The sequence below is a fragment of the Pteropus vampyrus genome, unplaced genomic scaffold, assembly GCF_000151845.1.
Source record: "Pteropus vampyrus isolate Shadow unplaced genomic scaffold, Pvam_2.0 Scaffold101, whole genome shotgun sequence".
Lineage (NCBI taxonomy): Eukaryota > Metazoa > Chordata > Mammalia > Chiroptera > Pteropodidae > Pteropus > Pteropus vampyrus.
In genome coordinates this window covers 4,615,293-4,629,115 of record NW_011888882.1, presented here as the reverse complement: position 1 = coordinate 4,629,115, position 13,823 = coordinate 4,615,293, and the positions used below count along the sequence as shown (strand labels likewise).

The 13,823-nt window shown below is 40.1% G+C and overlaps 1 protein-coding gene and 1 pseudogene across 2 annotated transcripts in view; both read right to left on the bottom strand.

Moving 5' to 3' along the window:
- Positions 1-4,036: 4,036 nt before the first annotated feature.
- LOC111742808 lies at positions 4,037-4,155 on the bottom strand (annotated as a pseudogene).
- A 7,664-nt stretch (positions 4,156-11,819) lies between these two features.
- The window catches only part of TRAF3IP2 (TRAF3 interacting protein 2), a 41,418-nt gene continuing 39,414 nt past the window's right edge, over positions 11,820-13,823 (bottom strand). For both annotated transcript variants that reach the window (XM_011364809.2, XM_023533381.1), the window contains exon 9: positions 11,820-12,410. In XM_011364809.2, coding sequence (XP_011363111.1) covers positions 12,264-12,410 — 147 coding nt within the window. In that variant the 3' untranslated portion in view covers positions 11,820-12,263. The remainder of the gene's footprint in view (positions 12,411-13,823) is intronic.

Sequence of the window (13,823 nt, the reverse complement as noted above, 5' to 3'; positions counted from 1 at the left end):
ATTATAGCATATAACCTCCTCAATAATATTTGTTGAATGAAACCTCCTCATAAATGACTAGGGAGTTGGACAGCTAAGTGGAGATGCGATGCTGGACAGTCAGCTTGATTCATGCACCAGCTAAGGGATGTCAATCCCCACATTGGCTTCATATCTCGTCTCTCTTTGGGTTTATGATCCAAGTTCATTTCTAACACCAGAGAAATGAGCTTCATAATTACAAGCAAAACAGGAGCTATGACTGAATCATCCCAACCTCATACTACATCTCCATTTTTTCACTCCAGAGAAACCCAGCTGTTACAGCACAAAGTCTATCTGCAGTGGATGCAAGGATAGCGATGGGTCACCTCCAGTTCTGCTGGAGATTGGTTGGATAGAAATCTTAATAAATACTATAAAACAGTATTGTGGTGTTTTCCTAAATAGTGCATCCCCTCTTTCTGCTCATCCTGTCTTTCTGTAACATCACTCTCTTCAGCACCACTGCCCAGTAAATGGCAACTAGAACTCCCTACTACACCTGGGCCTTAGGTCACTCTCTTGGGTCTACTATGCTCCAGTAGAGCGTAGATTGGATGTAAAGTTTGCCAGCTGCAATAAGGTAATGAATAAATCAAGGTCAGTGCTGTTTTTAAAAACTATATTTTGGGGATATTTGTACTCAAAAGCATTTTTTCATTCAATGAATCTTCTTAAACTCCTACTATGTGTCAGACACTGGAGACCCAGCCATAAATAAAATATATAAGTAATACACATTGTTGAAAACTGGGAAAGCATAGAAAAGTGTTAAGAGAAGATAAAATTTTTACTAACTCACCACTGAAATATAACTGTTGGTAACATTTTGGTGCCCAGTCTTTTTCTGAGCATATATATTCTTCCTTTCTAATTTTCGAATGTAATTTACAACTTTGGATTTATACTGCACATTTTTTCTTTAAATTTTTTTTCTTATAAAAATAAATCACAGCAGATGCTCAGTAATATTTGTTGAATGAATCAAAGAATTAATTATAGAAACTTAATAAATTACAGAGAAGCAAAATTTTTTAATGAAAATCAGCAATGTCACTTCTAAGAGATAATATCACTATTAATAGTTTGGTTGCTTAATATGGTTTTGAAAAATGAGCATATTTTTCACAACATTACTCCACAACAAATTATTTACTTTTTAAATGACAACTTTCTCTCTCTCTCTCTCTCTTTTTTCTAGTTATAAAAGCAAAAGCAATATGCAATGGTAGATATTTTGGAAAATACTGAAAACTACAAAAGGAAAAACTAAAAGTCATTCATAGTCCCACTGCCCATAGACTACTGCTATTAACATTTGGGGCATTTTTACCACTCTTTTCTCTGAGCAGTACAAGAAAAACTTGGCCAACTTACTTATCCTCTCTGAGCCTCATCTGTAAAATGAAACTAGTAATACCCGCTTTGTAAGATTGGTGTTAAGTTTAAATGAGGTAAAATATGCAAACTGGGTTGTCTAGTATGTGACACATAATAAGTGCTGAATATGGGAACTTTTACTATTTTACAAGATAGTTCTACATAGTTGGTCATACTTTATACATGAATTTATATCTTTTTAAAAAACTTAACGTTTTGTCATTATATTTTAAATTATGAGACAATCTCAAATTTTCAGAAAATTTGCAAGTCAAGTGCAAAGACTTTTTCTACCTTGACCCATTTGAGAGGAAGTTGCCGAACTGATTCCTGCATCACTCCTGAATATCTTAGTGTGCACCTCAGAGACATTCCCCTACTGAACTCCAGTCCAAACAGCAAAATTGTGAGGTTAACATTGATATGGTGGGGTCTAATCCTCAGATTCCAATCAAGTTTCTCCATGGCCCAATAATGTACTTTTTGCAGAAGGATTCCAGTTCAGAACTACACCATGCATTATTTCCTCATGTCTCCTGGGTCTCCTTCAATCTGGACTAGTTTCTCTGTCTTTCTTTGACTTTCATATCCTTGACACTTTAAAGAATATAGGGCAGCCATTATGTAGACTGTCTCTCAATTTGTGTTTGTCTGATGTTGTCTCATGATTAAGTTGTATGTTGTTGAAAGAATATCACATGCCGTGTTTATCAGGAATATCAGATGCTCTGTTATTATAGCACACCTGCTTTGGCTATAACAACCTGTACTGGACCACCTTCCTATATCAACACTCCCTTCACCTCACCTCGGGCTCTGAAATCCCACATCAATCCATCTCTCTACTGGGGTACCCTCTTCAGCCTGGCCTGGACTCTGACACCCCACACTAGGCTATTCCCTTGTAAGAACACTCTATTCACCCTCTGTGAGCTCTGAAAACCCATGCCAGGCTGCTCCCCATCCTCAAGCCACCTGGGATCCAACACCCTGCACTAAGCCGTTCTGTCAGCCTGCTCTGGTTCTGACACTGAGCTAAGCCAACCCTCTGCAGGGATGTCCCCTCATCTGTCCCGCTTGGGCCCAACACCCTGCACTAGGCCACCCTCATATGGATGCCTTCCTCATCCTACTTTCTGGTGTTCTAATTCTCCAAAGATTTGTATATAATATCAGTTTTTCCTCAAACTAGAAATGTCTCTGTATGTATTATCGATGGCCTGTTAGTAAGAATGTGGGTTTTCATTTCAACGATGACCTAAAAAATATGTAATAAAATATAAGTGTATCTGGCTCACCTGGAATGTTCATTTTATAACCACATGCTTTTAGTGTCAGTGCTTTGTGTTTAAAATTGGTTTGGCATTATTTAACTTTTAACGTGTTGGTAGTCTTTTTTTCTTTCTGTCTTGCTTTCCTTTAGATTTACTCTCTTAGCAACTTTCAAATATGTAACACAGTATTATTAATAATAGTCATCAAGCTCTGCATTACAGCGTTGGTAGTCTTTAGATTGGCATTCCTGGTATCAAAATAACAAAAAACATCTTGCTTTCTGTTTGATAAAAATCACGTTGAATTATCTTAGAGGTTATAAAGCTAAAGCTGCTCTTTTTCAGTGATATGCTAAGATGCAATTAAGTTTAATCTCTTAATTTATCTAATAAATTAATTAACTATGCACTTTGTCACCGGCCAATGAGAAAAGAACTAGGCCAATCTAATATACAAATGATGTGTTTATACAAAGTGAAGGCCAAATGAATCATGGCACCAATATAAATGAAGTTTTATACTTCACAGTAGTTTAAATAGAGGAAAATGGTGAGAAAATTGAGTTTTTACGGTCTCATGGTAGCACAGGTTGAACTCAAAAGAAGGTAGGTAAAGCAGTCACTCTATTCAAGCTATAAGCGGATGCACTGGTTTGATTCTGTGTTTATGTGACATACCACCTTGCAAATATTGTCCACAAAGAACGTTTTGTTAGAACCTTTTAAAAAGTTATTCATCAATATTATATTTTGGAGAGTACCATTTTTAAATCAGTTGGACCAATTAAAATAATCAACTGATGCTTTCAAATGAGTAACCTGATGGGAAGAAAAATTATGATAATGATGATTGTGATTCAAATGACTGTCCATCATGCCCAAAATTAAATACCTAAGTCAACAATTGAAACAAAATGCGTAAAAGCATCTTATTATGCTTTTATGATTACTTGTATAAATTGTAATTAAATCCAACATTGGCTGTTTAGTTTCAGCAAAATGTTACCACCTTTACATTAAATTAATGTTTTTTATTTGAATTTATCTGGTGATTTTGTTTTTATTAAATTTGTAAATATGATTTGTTCTTATAGGTTTTTTTTCAATTGTGGTTAAAAAACATAAAATTTACCATCGTAAACATTTTTAAGTGTGTGGTTTGATAATGTTAAGTATATTCACATTGTTATGCAACAGATCTCTAAAATTTTTAAATTTTGTATAGTTTTGTTTTTTGTTTTTTTTTTGTTTGTTTTGTTTTGTTTTGTTTTGTTTTGTTTTTTAGGCGAGGCAACCCTTGGTTGACCTCACAGATTGCAAGGACCTTGTTAGTTTACAATCCCTTATTTTTTATATTTTTATGCCTACAGCACCTGGTTTTCCTAGGTGGTCTCCCATCCAAGTACTAACCAGGCCCAACTCTGCTTAGTTTCCGAGATCAAACGGGATCAGGCTTGTTTCGGGGGGCATGGCCATAGACTTGTTCTTATAGTTTTTAATAAGCTACAAGCATAAAACACTTATATCGAATTATATAATTGTGTACATATTTAAAGAACAATATGATAAAAATTATTTAAGTCAACATGGGGGCAGTTTTAAGAAAACTTTTTTCCTTTTGAAAACAAAAAAGAAAGAAACACTAACCAGTATGGTAACTCTTTCAGTTTAAATGTTTGCTTAACTGCCCCTCTCACCTTTTCCATGGCGAGATAGTTTAGGGTGGGCTGTGTTGGAGATAACAGTGATACCTCAATTTTTAGAAAAGGAGAGCCAGATGAGAGCATAACAGTTTTCACAACCTGAATTCAAAATTTTCTTTTTTAATAATAGGTATAACATGAGCACAATATTGCCTTTCAAATTGCTTTTCAAAATACTTTCAAATTCATTATCCTAATTTTGAGGCCCCATTGTGAATCGCTAAAGTTAGCTTCCTTTAAAGTCAAACATCATTGCCAAGTTTGATATGTTCTACCTTTAATCATTCCAACCAGTGCTGCTGGGAGTCTTGCTCCTTAGCAAGATCTTGGAGGAAAGAAGGCTGTCTTCAGATGCTGTGACTGTACTCTGAAGCGGTTATGGCCTCTCCCGGGCCTTATTAAGAAAACAAACTATACTGATTAGCTCCCCTCAAAAACTAGATGGAAGTTTTAAGCTTAAAAGCTCATCGGTTGACCTCTCCTAAAGCTTCATTTTTAAAATGAAAGATTTTGTTGTTGTTGTTAGGATTTGCTATTTACCTTTTTGGAAATAAGAAAAATTTTCAAAGTCCCTGTAAATAATCATTAATTAGGAGGTAGGAAGCAAGAAGGAAAGGGCAAGAAAGGAAGGAACGGGTATTGATTATTTACAAATACCAGGCACTATCTTAGAAGCTTTCTATCATCACCCTGTCTTATCCTGACAGCCTTCTTAGGGTGCGGTTCTGTTATTCCCATTTTATGGCTGAGACTCTGAGAGGTAGAGTAACTTGCCTAAGGTCATGTAACTTGTAAGTAAGTGAACTAGGATTCAAACTCAGGTTTGTCTGATTACAAAGCTACACCTCCTGTGCGAGTGAGAAACATAAGACGCATCACAGACTCAACTTGGTCAGTGTTTTATGCCACAGATTTTGTTTGGGGAAATTGGACAGTGGCAATATTCATTCATGGAGAGTTTTCTTTGCTCAATCTAGCAAATTATCATTTTCTGCTTTCTTGCTCAGTTATTTGTATAGTCAGCTGACAGGCTCAACTTCAAATATTCCCCACAGCCTACTTAGCAGAGTGCAGAAACCCACTCGCTTTCTTTTAGCTGATCCCAGCACTGGCCAGGTTTCTGCCTTCCCAGATGTGGAGGTTGCAGCGTAAAAAGCACATCCTCACCTTCCCACTTCCCACAGTGTTGCCTGACCCTTCTTGAGGCAGGGAGCTAGGCTGCTCTTTAGAGAGGGTGGATGCCCTGTGGACTGCATTGCCATTTATTGGTTTAATATGCACACTCTGTGGTGCTTTTTTATACTTTCCCATTTCTTGCATTCTGTCTCCTAATCTCAGATCTCATTTACATGGTGATTTATAGGTACTTTGAATATTATAATCTAAAAGGTGTATGTGGGGAAGAGGAGAGAGCAAGTCTTCTGTTTATTAGGAAAATTCTTCAGTCATCTGCTTTGACGATCTGACCTTGAAACAGCATAAATGTGAGCTCAATCTTGGGTCATAGTGAGGGTCACGGAGAAAGGGATCAGCTGGCCCACTTGTTCAGCCAGTTTTAGCTGCCTTGGGTTTCATCTTTTCACATGTTGTGTCCTACCTGGCTAGAGTTTACATAATTGAAGGGCAAGCGCATGTATCACCCATCTTTGTGCCAAGCTCAGTGCCTGGCACATTGTAGGCACATCATAAGTAATTGGGGATTGGTTGCTGATCTGTAGCTGCTGCTTACTTCCCATTCGACCTATCTGGGATTAGCTTTTGAATAGCAGTTCTTTCGGACACGGTAGCCTGGTGGAACAGAACATTCATGCTCATACTGGGGTGTCGCGGACTTCTGCTTTGCGTGTCTCTTCAAAGAATAACTATATGCTGATATCCAAAGACCTAGTTTAAAATCTTGAATTTTAAAAACCTGAATGTGGAAAGGTCCTGCCCACCCACTTTGGAATGCCCCCTTAAGGTCACCTCACAGCATGGTTTAATGCTCGAACTTTGTGATACTATTTTTCCTGGTTGGGTTAGTTCATGAAACCCTTTCCACCAGTGACACCAGAGCTTCAGTTAGTTCTTCAGGCAGCCATTTTTTTTTCTTTATTAGGATCAAAGTTAAGGTGAAGTGCGAAGGAGCCGCAAGGGCATCATCTGGGAGGCTAGGGCTCCACGACAGGGCAGGAGTGGTGGTGCTGGGCATCGTGTTGGAGGAAGGATGGAGCACAAGCAGAAGGAGGGAAGGGGTCTATGGAACGCTGACCGCTGCTTGCCAGTTTTGCACTGAGCTGGCTGGCCCTGGCTGCACGAGTTCTGTTCAGTTTGGTTGTTTTGCCAAGACCTAGTTCAGAGTTGTGTGTGTTCTTGGAGTCTGTTGTCAACGAGCGTCTCATTTTGAAAATCACTTTGAAGCTAGAGTGAAAGTTTTCTTGTAGTCACAAAGTGAGAACAATGAAAATAGGACTATCCTCCTTTGTCATTACTTTTGGCCTTGTAACAATAAAAAGTAAACTTTTCTTTTGAACTTGGGAGGATTGTATAAACTCTCTATATTTTGTGTACATTTTGAATGGAGAATCTACTGCCCCAGAATCCATTTGAGAGAGATTTAAAGCTTAGGGAAACAGCAGCTCTCTGCAAATTTCTGAGTAACTGAACTTTGTACATAACAACAGATTGGAAGATAGAATCAGTTAATCTCTGAACTCAAAGATCCCTTGGCACACATCCCAGATAACACAGGATGCTGAAAATTGGTCAGGTCCCAGCTTCACCTAAATACGATTCTCCCCTCAGAAAAATGCAGCTTTTGACCAGCACGCCTGGGAGAGCCAGGTCTCACCGTTACACCTCTATGAATGCGCGAAAAGGAGGGCTTCTGTGGAGGACATCGCCTGGAAGGTGCAAAGGCTGGACAGGTACCTGTGGCCAGCTGCTGCTCAGTGACGAGGCTGGCAGCCATGCAGAGTGCCAGCTTTTCAAAAGCAGCCCTTTTAATAACACTGATTACATTTTCCTTGCTAGAGCCTTGGGCTGATTGAGCAACAGCCAACTTCTCTGGGTAACAAAGAGGAGGGGAAGGTAAACCAAACACAGGTTTTATTATAAAAACCAGGGAGTGAGAGAAGTATGTTTATTCTGTAAGATAACACACCTGCTCGTGCCCGGGAGGCTCATTTCCATCAGTTGCCATGGCAAACTCGTTATACTTCAAGGCCATGTGGCTTTGTTTCCTTTTGAGATCTGGTCCTTGTCCTACCTTTTCTAACAACTCCAACACAATGACATGGAAGCCAGCGACAGCATAATTGATTTCTCCTTCCCTCTATCAACGGTTCCCATTTGTTCGGCCAGGACTGAGGCTGCCTCCTCCTTTGAACTCCTAGCTAACCATGAAGGCATGCTTCAGAGAGCCGTCCTCATTAACATTCCAGGTCCCCCTTCGCTGTCAGCGATAAACAAGCCCAGCATCAATGGCCTCCTTCCTTCCAGCTTTACAAATGCGTGGCTGAGTTCCACATTTTGCTGCCGATCCAGGTGCCCAGGAGTACAATGCGGGGCTCAGAAGCATGCGGGAGGGACTAAAAATAGAACAACAGTTTTGGACGCATACCAGAACAGCTACTTCATCTCAACTTGCTTTGCACACTAAGCCTAATGGGATCCATCAGGCATGAGTTCTCTCTCTCACTCTTTCCCTCCCTCTCCCTTCTCTCCCCAGCTGCCTGTCTACCATCAGCGCCTTCCTGGTGAAGGGAGCAAAGGGAGGTCAGGCAAGGGACAAGAAGTGTGTGCCCTCATGGTTTTAGGTTTCAAATCCTGGGAGATCCGGAGGCTGCAATTACTCTTTCCATAGGTGTGTTTCCAGAAAAGAGCAGACAGGCCCAGAACAGGATCACCTTTGCCCAGGCAATTTTGGTCCAAGACACTCATTGTTTAGCAAAGGCTCAAATATCACCTCCTAAACACAAAGGGAGGTGTGACCTAGATTCATACTCATACACTCTTTGAAAGTTAGAGAACTAAACTACCCTGTGTGTTCCTTTTACAACCCATTTGGCTCGAAGCTAAGAATTTGGGAGCAAATGCACAGTCACAGATGGAGGGACTGTGTCACACGTGGGTGAGCTGACAGCAGGTGACTGCCCAGGGTCTGTGAAAGCCTCCCACTTGCCACCAAGTATTCTGTAATTCTATCTGAAAGCTTTTTCCAATAGAAAATGAAACACATAGGTATGAAGTTAGGAACATATTCTCCTGCCTGGGCACAAGACCTCATCGAATGCCAGCTGTATTGATTGAGCTGGGCTCCTTTGTGTTCTGTGCCTTCTGAGGTACCCTTCCTGCAGCCTCCCCTACTCAAAGGAGAGGTTGCACGACACAAACATTTCTCATTTCTTCATCTGGAAGGTAATGCAGATGTTTTAAACCACTATGTATTATTCCAACAAATGCTACTCTTGCAGAATCAGAAGTGTGAGGGAAAGATGAATAGAACATATTTAAAAATAAAAGCCTTTTTCACTGTTTTTGTTTTGGAGAGCGGCCAGACAAAACTAAAAGAAATTGATCTGAATAGTAGTAGATTTTGTCTGTGAGCTTCAGGAAGTGTCAGGTCTTTTAAATTGTGCCTTGGTTTCCTCTAATACATGTATAAAATAAGTATGCCAAACCATTTCGAGAAAAGTCGCACTCCATGTAATCACAGCATTAATTAATTCCCCAAAGAATTTCCCACAGAACAAGTTGCAACATGATCATTTAATCCTTCAGCCACCAGAGGACGGAGGTGCATCTTCCCTCAGGCCTCCTGTGTTCCTGAGGCTCAGTGTACCTCTGGGAGATACTAGGTCAGTTGTTGAACAAATCTGCCATCGAAAACCAGAAAGCTTTTCTAGGTTCACCAAATAAATGTCTGCAGACTGGAAACCAGGATACCTAGGTTGTAGCCCAGGGTGAACTTAGACAAACCACAGTTTCTGGGGACGCTACTTTTCTCATGCATAAAACAAAACTGTAGAGGTGATGGACTTCTACGGTGCTTTCCAGTCTGAAAATTGCATGACAGAAATAAATGACACAAGAATTAAGTAGATTTTGGTGCTTTCTTTCTTCCCATCTGGTGTTTGCTGTTTATTTGGTTGGTAGACTCACACAGAGCTATTTTATCTTGAAAAATAGCACATAATTCTTCAGGATGAGTGGCATTTCTACTTTGTGGTATTTTCCCACAGTCTAATCTTCCTTCTCTTTTCAGTTGTCACTAGAAGGTGGGTCTCACTGATAGTTCTTGGTTCATTAAGAAGAAACAGAAAGATCCTGTGTTTTGAGAGACTCTTTCTGGATCCTTTCCCAATGATCATAAGACTTTGTAATCCATTTGGCAAAGGTGATGGTGACAATGGGGTGTTTGGCAAAGTGGATGAGGTGGTTGATGAAATGGCTGAGGTTAAGAAGAATGCTGTTGGCAAGACATCGTGAAACAAGGTCTGGAATGTTCAAAACAGAGAGCTTGCCTCTCTTGCTGAGATGACTCTGAGAAAAATTCAATCTTTAAATAAGCTATTTATTTAATAGGAAAAGAAGAAAAGAGTATCAACTACTATAATTTTTCTGAGCACTGAGCTGAGAAATAGCTAGTCTAATACTTCAATTATAACCCCGAACGGAGATGTCTTTAAACAATATAAAAGTTAAATTAAACAAAACAGGCAGATATGTTGAAACCAGTCACTGAAATTCAAAATTACATTTAAAATTTTAAGTTAGTCACAAAATAATAGACGAGAATCTAACCTTGCATTCAGCACAACTCACCCCTAAAATCTGAATAAAGCCTGAGACTAAGAGGTTATTATTTTTACGGAGTCAGCCCTACCCTACTGTCACCCCAAAATACCTACAGACGAGTCTGTGGGGACCAGGGTAATGTCTAAACAAACCGAGTGTTGATCTTAGTGTCAGCACTCTAAAATTGTTGTTAAAATTCTTCTGCTATTCATGGTCATCAGATTTCACAGAAACTTCAGGGGTCAAACTTTCATCACTTGGCCAGGTGTGTGTGTGTGTGTGTGTGTGTGTGTGTGTGTGTGTGTGTGCGTGCGCGCGCGCGCGTACTTTTCATTTTTTTTGCAACCAATGCTACCAGCTGCAACACTTTAATGACTATTTGTGGAACACCAGGGACCTTCCCTTATCATTCACCGGGGATAAGAATAGTGGCTGAACGCTCAGGACAGGTCTCTGAAGGGAGGAAGAGCTAATAACATCACATTATTAAACCTCTGCAAACTAGAGACATTTCAGAGTAATAATTGTTGATGTATTTTATTTATAACTATGCATAGAATCCTTAACGATGCTGTCACCTCCAAAAAAACAATAAAAAGAGAGAAAGAAGACTTGAAGTTTGTGTTTGGTGTGTTTTCAGGCATTCTGAGTTAATCAAAAAGGTCAGTCTGTTCTACTGGGTCTCAAATGCTATAGAGCTAAAGGTACCTGTCACTGTCTTACAAATGAGTATTTAAGGTATACTAACTTTACCTTTTTTTTTTTTTTAAAGACATTTACTTTACCTTGTAGACATTTAGGTTATAGTATAAATAAAACTAGTATTATTTGTGATTTATTAGCAGAGTTCCTTAGTTATAGTTAGTATGTGTCTTTGCTATGGTGACATAGAAGGGTTGAACTATCTCATAGCAAATTGAGCCTTGTTTAAGATATAGAAGACTGAATATATATATATATATATATATACACACTAGTTTATTCTTTGGAGAACAGATGAGCAAGATATATATTTTGTTTTCCTAGAAATTTTAATGTGAGGGTATTGTTGAAGATAACTTCAGAGAGAAGATATCTCTGTCAAGAAAATGTAATTTCATCCCCTGGCACATATATTATGAAAATGAAAACTCACTCATTCCTGAAAGAGTATTTAGAATTTAAATCCTAGACCTTAAAGCTTTTAGGGTCATCGGAGATGCTTTTTTGTCCATGTCATTCTATAAACAAATCCCCAGAGTTTCAGAAAAGTGAAAGGACTTGCTTAAAGTCACACGGCTAGGTAGTGGTAGAACCAAGACTAGAACTCAGGCTTCCCAAACCACAATTTTAGCCTGCATTATACTTCCCCTGTCACTTCATACAATAGACGCATATTTTTACATATATGACTAGACCCTAAGAACTATGATTCTATTTGGAATCATGGTCATGTGTTGTACAAAGATGTTTTGTTAAAAAGTTCTCTTGCACGAATAAAACTTTCAAGATTATGTCAAAAGGCATCGTTTAACTATCTGGCTTTAATCCTTTAATATAAAGTTGTCCATTACCTTTATCTAATTTATATCTAAGGAGCTTTATTGATGTCCCTGGAAGCAACTGTTCTTCTTATTATAAATTATTATATATCTATCTGCTTTGAGATAAGTGAGACACAATCTTACAAAAGAGTAAACATTTTATTATTTGTACATGAATCCATTTTGTCTGAGGCCACACAAGCATCTGGTGATCTCATAAAAGAAGCCTTAAGCAACAAGAGGGTGTTTGTGGTCATTTACATTAATTGCAACATCACTTATATGATCTACTTGCTAAGCAGTGAGAGGCCAAGAATGAATGCATCAGACAGTCAGGAGGAACAGGCAGTGGGTATAAGAAGCAGGGAATACAGAGCAGCCATGGCCTGTTTCAAGACAAGGTCTGTGGAGGTCACAGGAGGAAGAATACTCTGCAGAACAGGTTTTCTGGGGTTGAAGGGCCCCTCAAGGAGGCACTGAAAACAAATACCCGCGAATGTGGCCAACCAGCCTTAGCTAGAAGAATGTCTGTCAGAACAGGCCTCAGATGTGGCATGGCCCCAATGATCCAGGGATGGAGGGTGTCACAAGGGTACCACTTGAAGAGTTGGCAGAGGCCCCCGGGGAGGAGCCACATACTCTTCCTCTCTGAGCAGCCTCAGCAGGATGTGTTTTTTATTCTTGGGCCAGCTGTAGACGTGAGTGTTCTGAAGCCAGGTGGGCACGTGCTCCTGTGAGAGAGAGGATGACAGGAGCAAAAACCATTAGGGAAAAACCTGGGTTGCAGATCCCAGGCTCAGTTCCCAAACATCTATGGCTTTCCCTTCAGGGCCGTTTCCTAGCAAACAATCCTGGGGGTTGCTTTTGGAAGGGGTTAGCATGTGACGTGCTCTTGGCTTCGGGTGCAAGCTGTATATTTCATTATGGAAACCACATGTGCGCAGCATTTTCTGTTAGTCTCCCAGGCTACCTGCCCTTTGCATTTCAACGTGCTTTTCACCACCCTCACATAAAAGGGGTAGGACTGAGGTCATGCAGAGTGATGCGAATTCCCTTGTTGCTTCGTAAGAAGTATGCCAAGGCTGTGGGCTTAATCTAATTCATTATCCTTTCACTCCAGCCACAGGTCTGCAGTAAAAGGATCCCACCAGACCTCAGTTATCAGGCAAAGGCAGAAACTGTGAGCTTGGGATCAGGGTGGGGGATGGTACAGTTCCAGACTGCCCTTGCAGAGTGGACATTCTGTGAGAGAAAGACAGATAGTGAACGAGTAAAAGGTATAGTGTGTTCATTGGTGCTATATGCTACGGAGAAAAATAAAACAGAGAAAAGGGATAAGGCAGTGCTGGAGTTGAGATGAAAGATTTGCAGTTCATAGAGTGTTTAGGAAAAGAGCAGAGGGAGCAAGCCTTGCGGAGGACTGGGTCTAGGCCGACAGAAAAGCCAGTGCAGATGCTGTGGTGGGAGAGCGCCTGGCCTATTTAAGGAGCAACAAGGCCAGCGTGGCTAGAGAAGAGTGAGCGAGACAGAGGAGGTGAGGAAGTCTGGAAGTAGAGGGGGCTGAGTCAGACAGGGCCGGGCACGTTTTTCTCTGAGTAGATGGCACTCCTTTGGGGCTTGCAGGATGAGCTTAGAAGTGGCACCTGCTATGTCTCACACATCATGCTGGGTATTGATGATACCCAAATAAAAGAGACAAGTTACTTCCATGAAGAGTTCATAGTCTTATGATGGAGTCAAAAATTAAAGAAAAAGAAATTATTTTCTAGGCAATGGTGTACTCAGGGGACAGGCGGCGGGAGCAGTCTGCCCTGAGCACAGGCAACAAAAGGATTGTCTGAAGAAGTTTTAAAAACATTTATAAAACCAACTAAAAGTTGGTCTGCTTTTTCTATCACTATGCTCCAGTAATTCTAAACAATTATTCTCAGCGCCTCCACCCCAGCCACATACCATTGACTCAAGGTACTATAATTAAGAGCTCTCAAGAGAGGTCCAATTCAATATATGGGGGAAGAGACTGGGTAATACAAGGATAAACAAGTCTAGTGACTTGTCTGTCACTAGACAGACAAGTGCACTGCAAGCAGAGGGACCAGAAAGCGCCAAGGCGTGTGTGAGGGCATGTTGAAATAGTCCAGTAC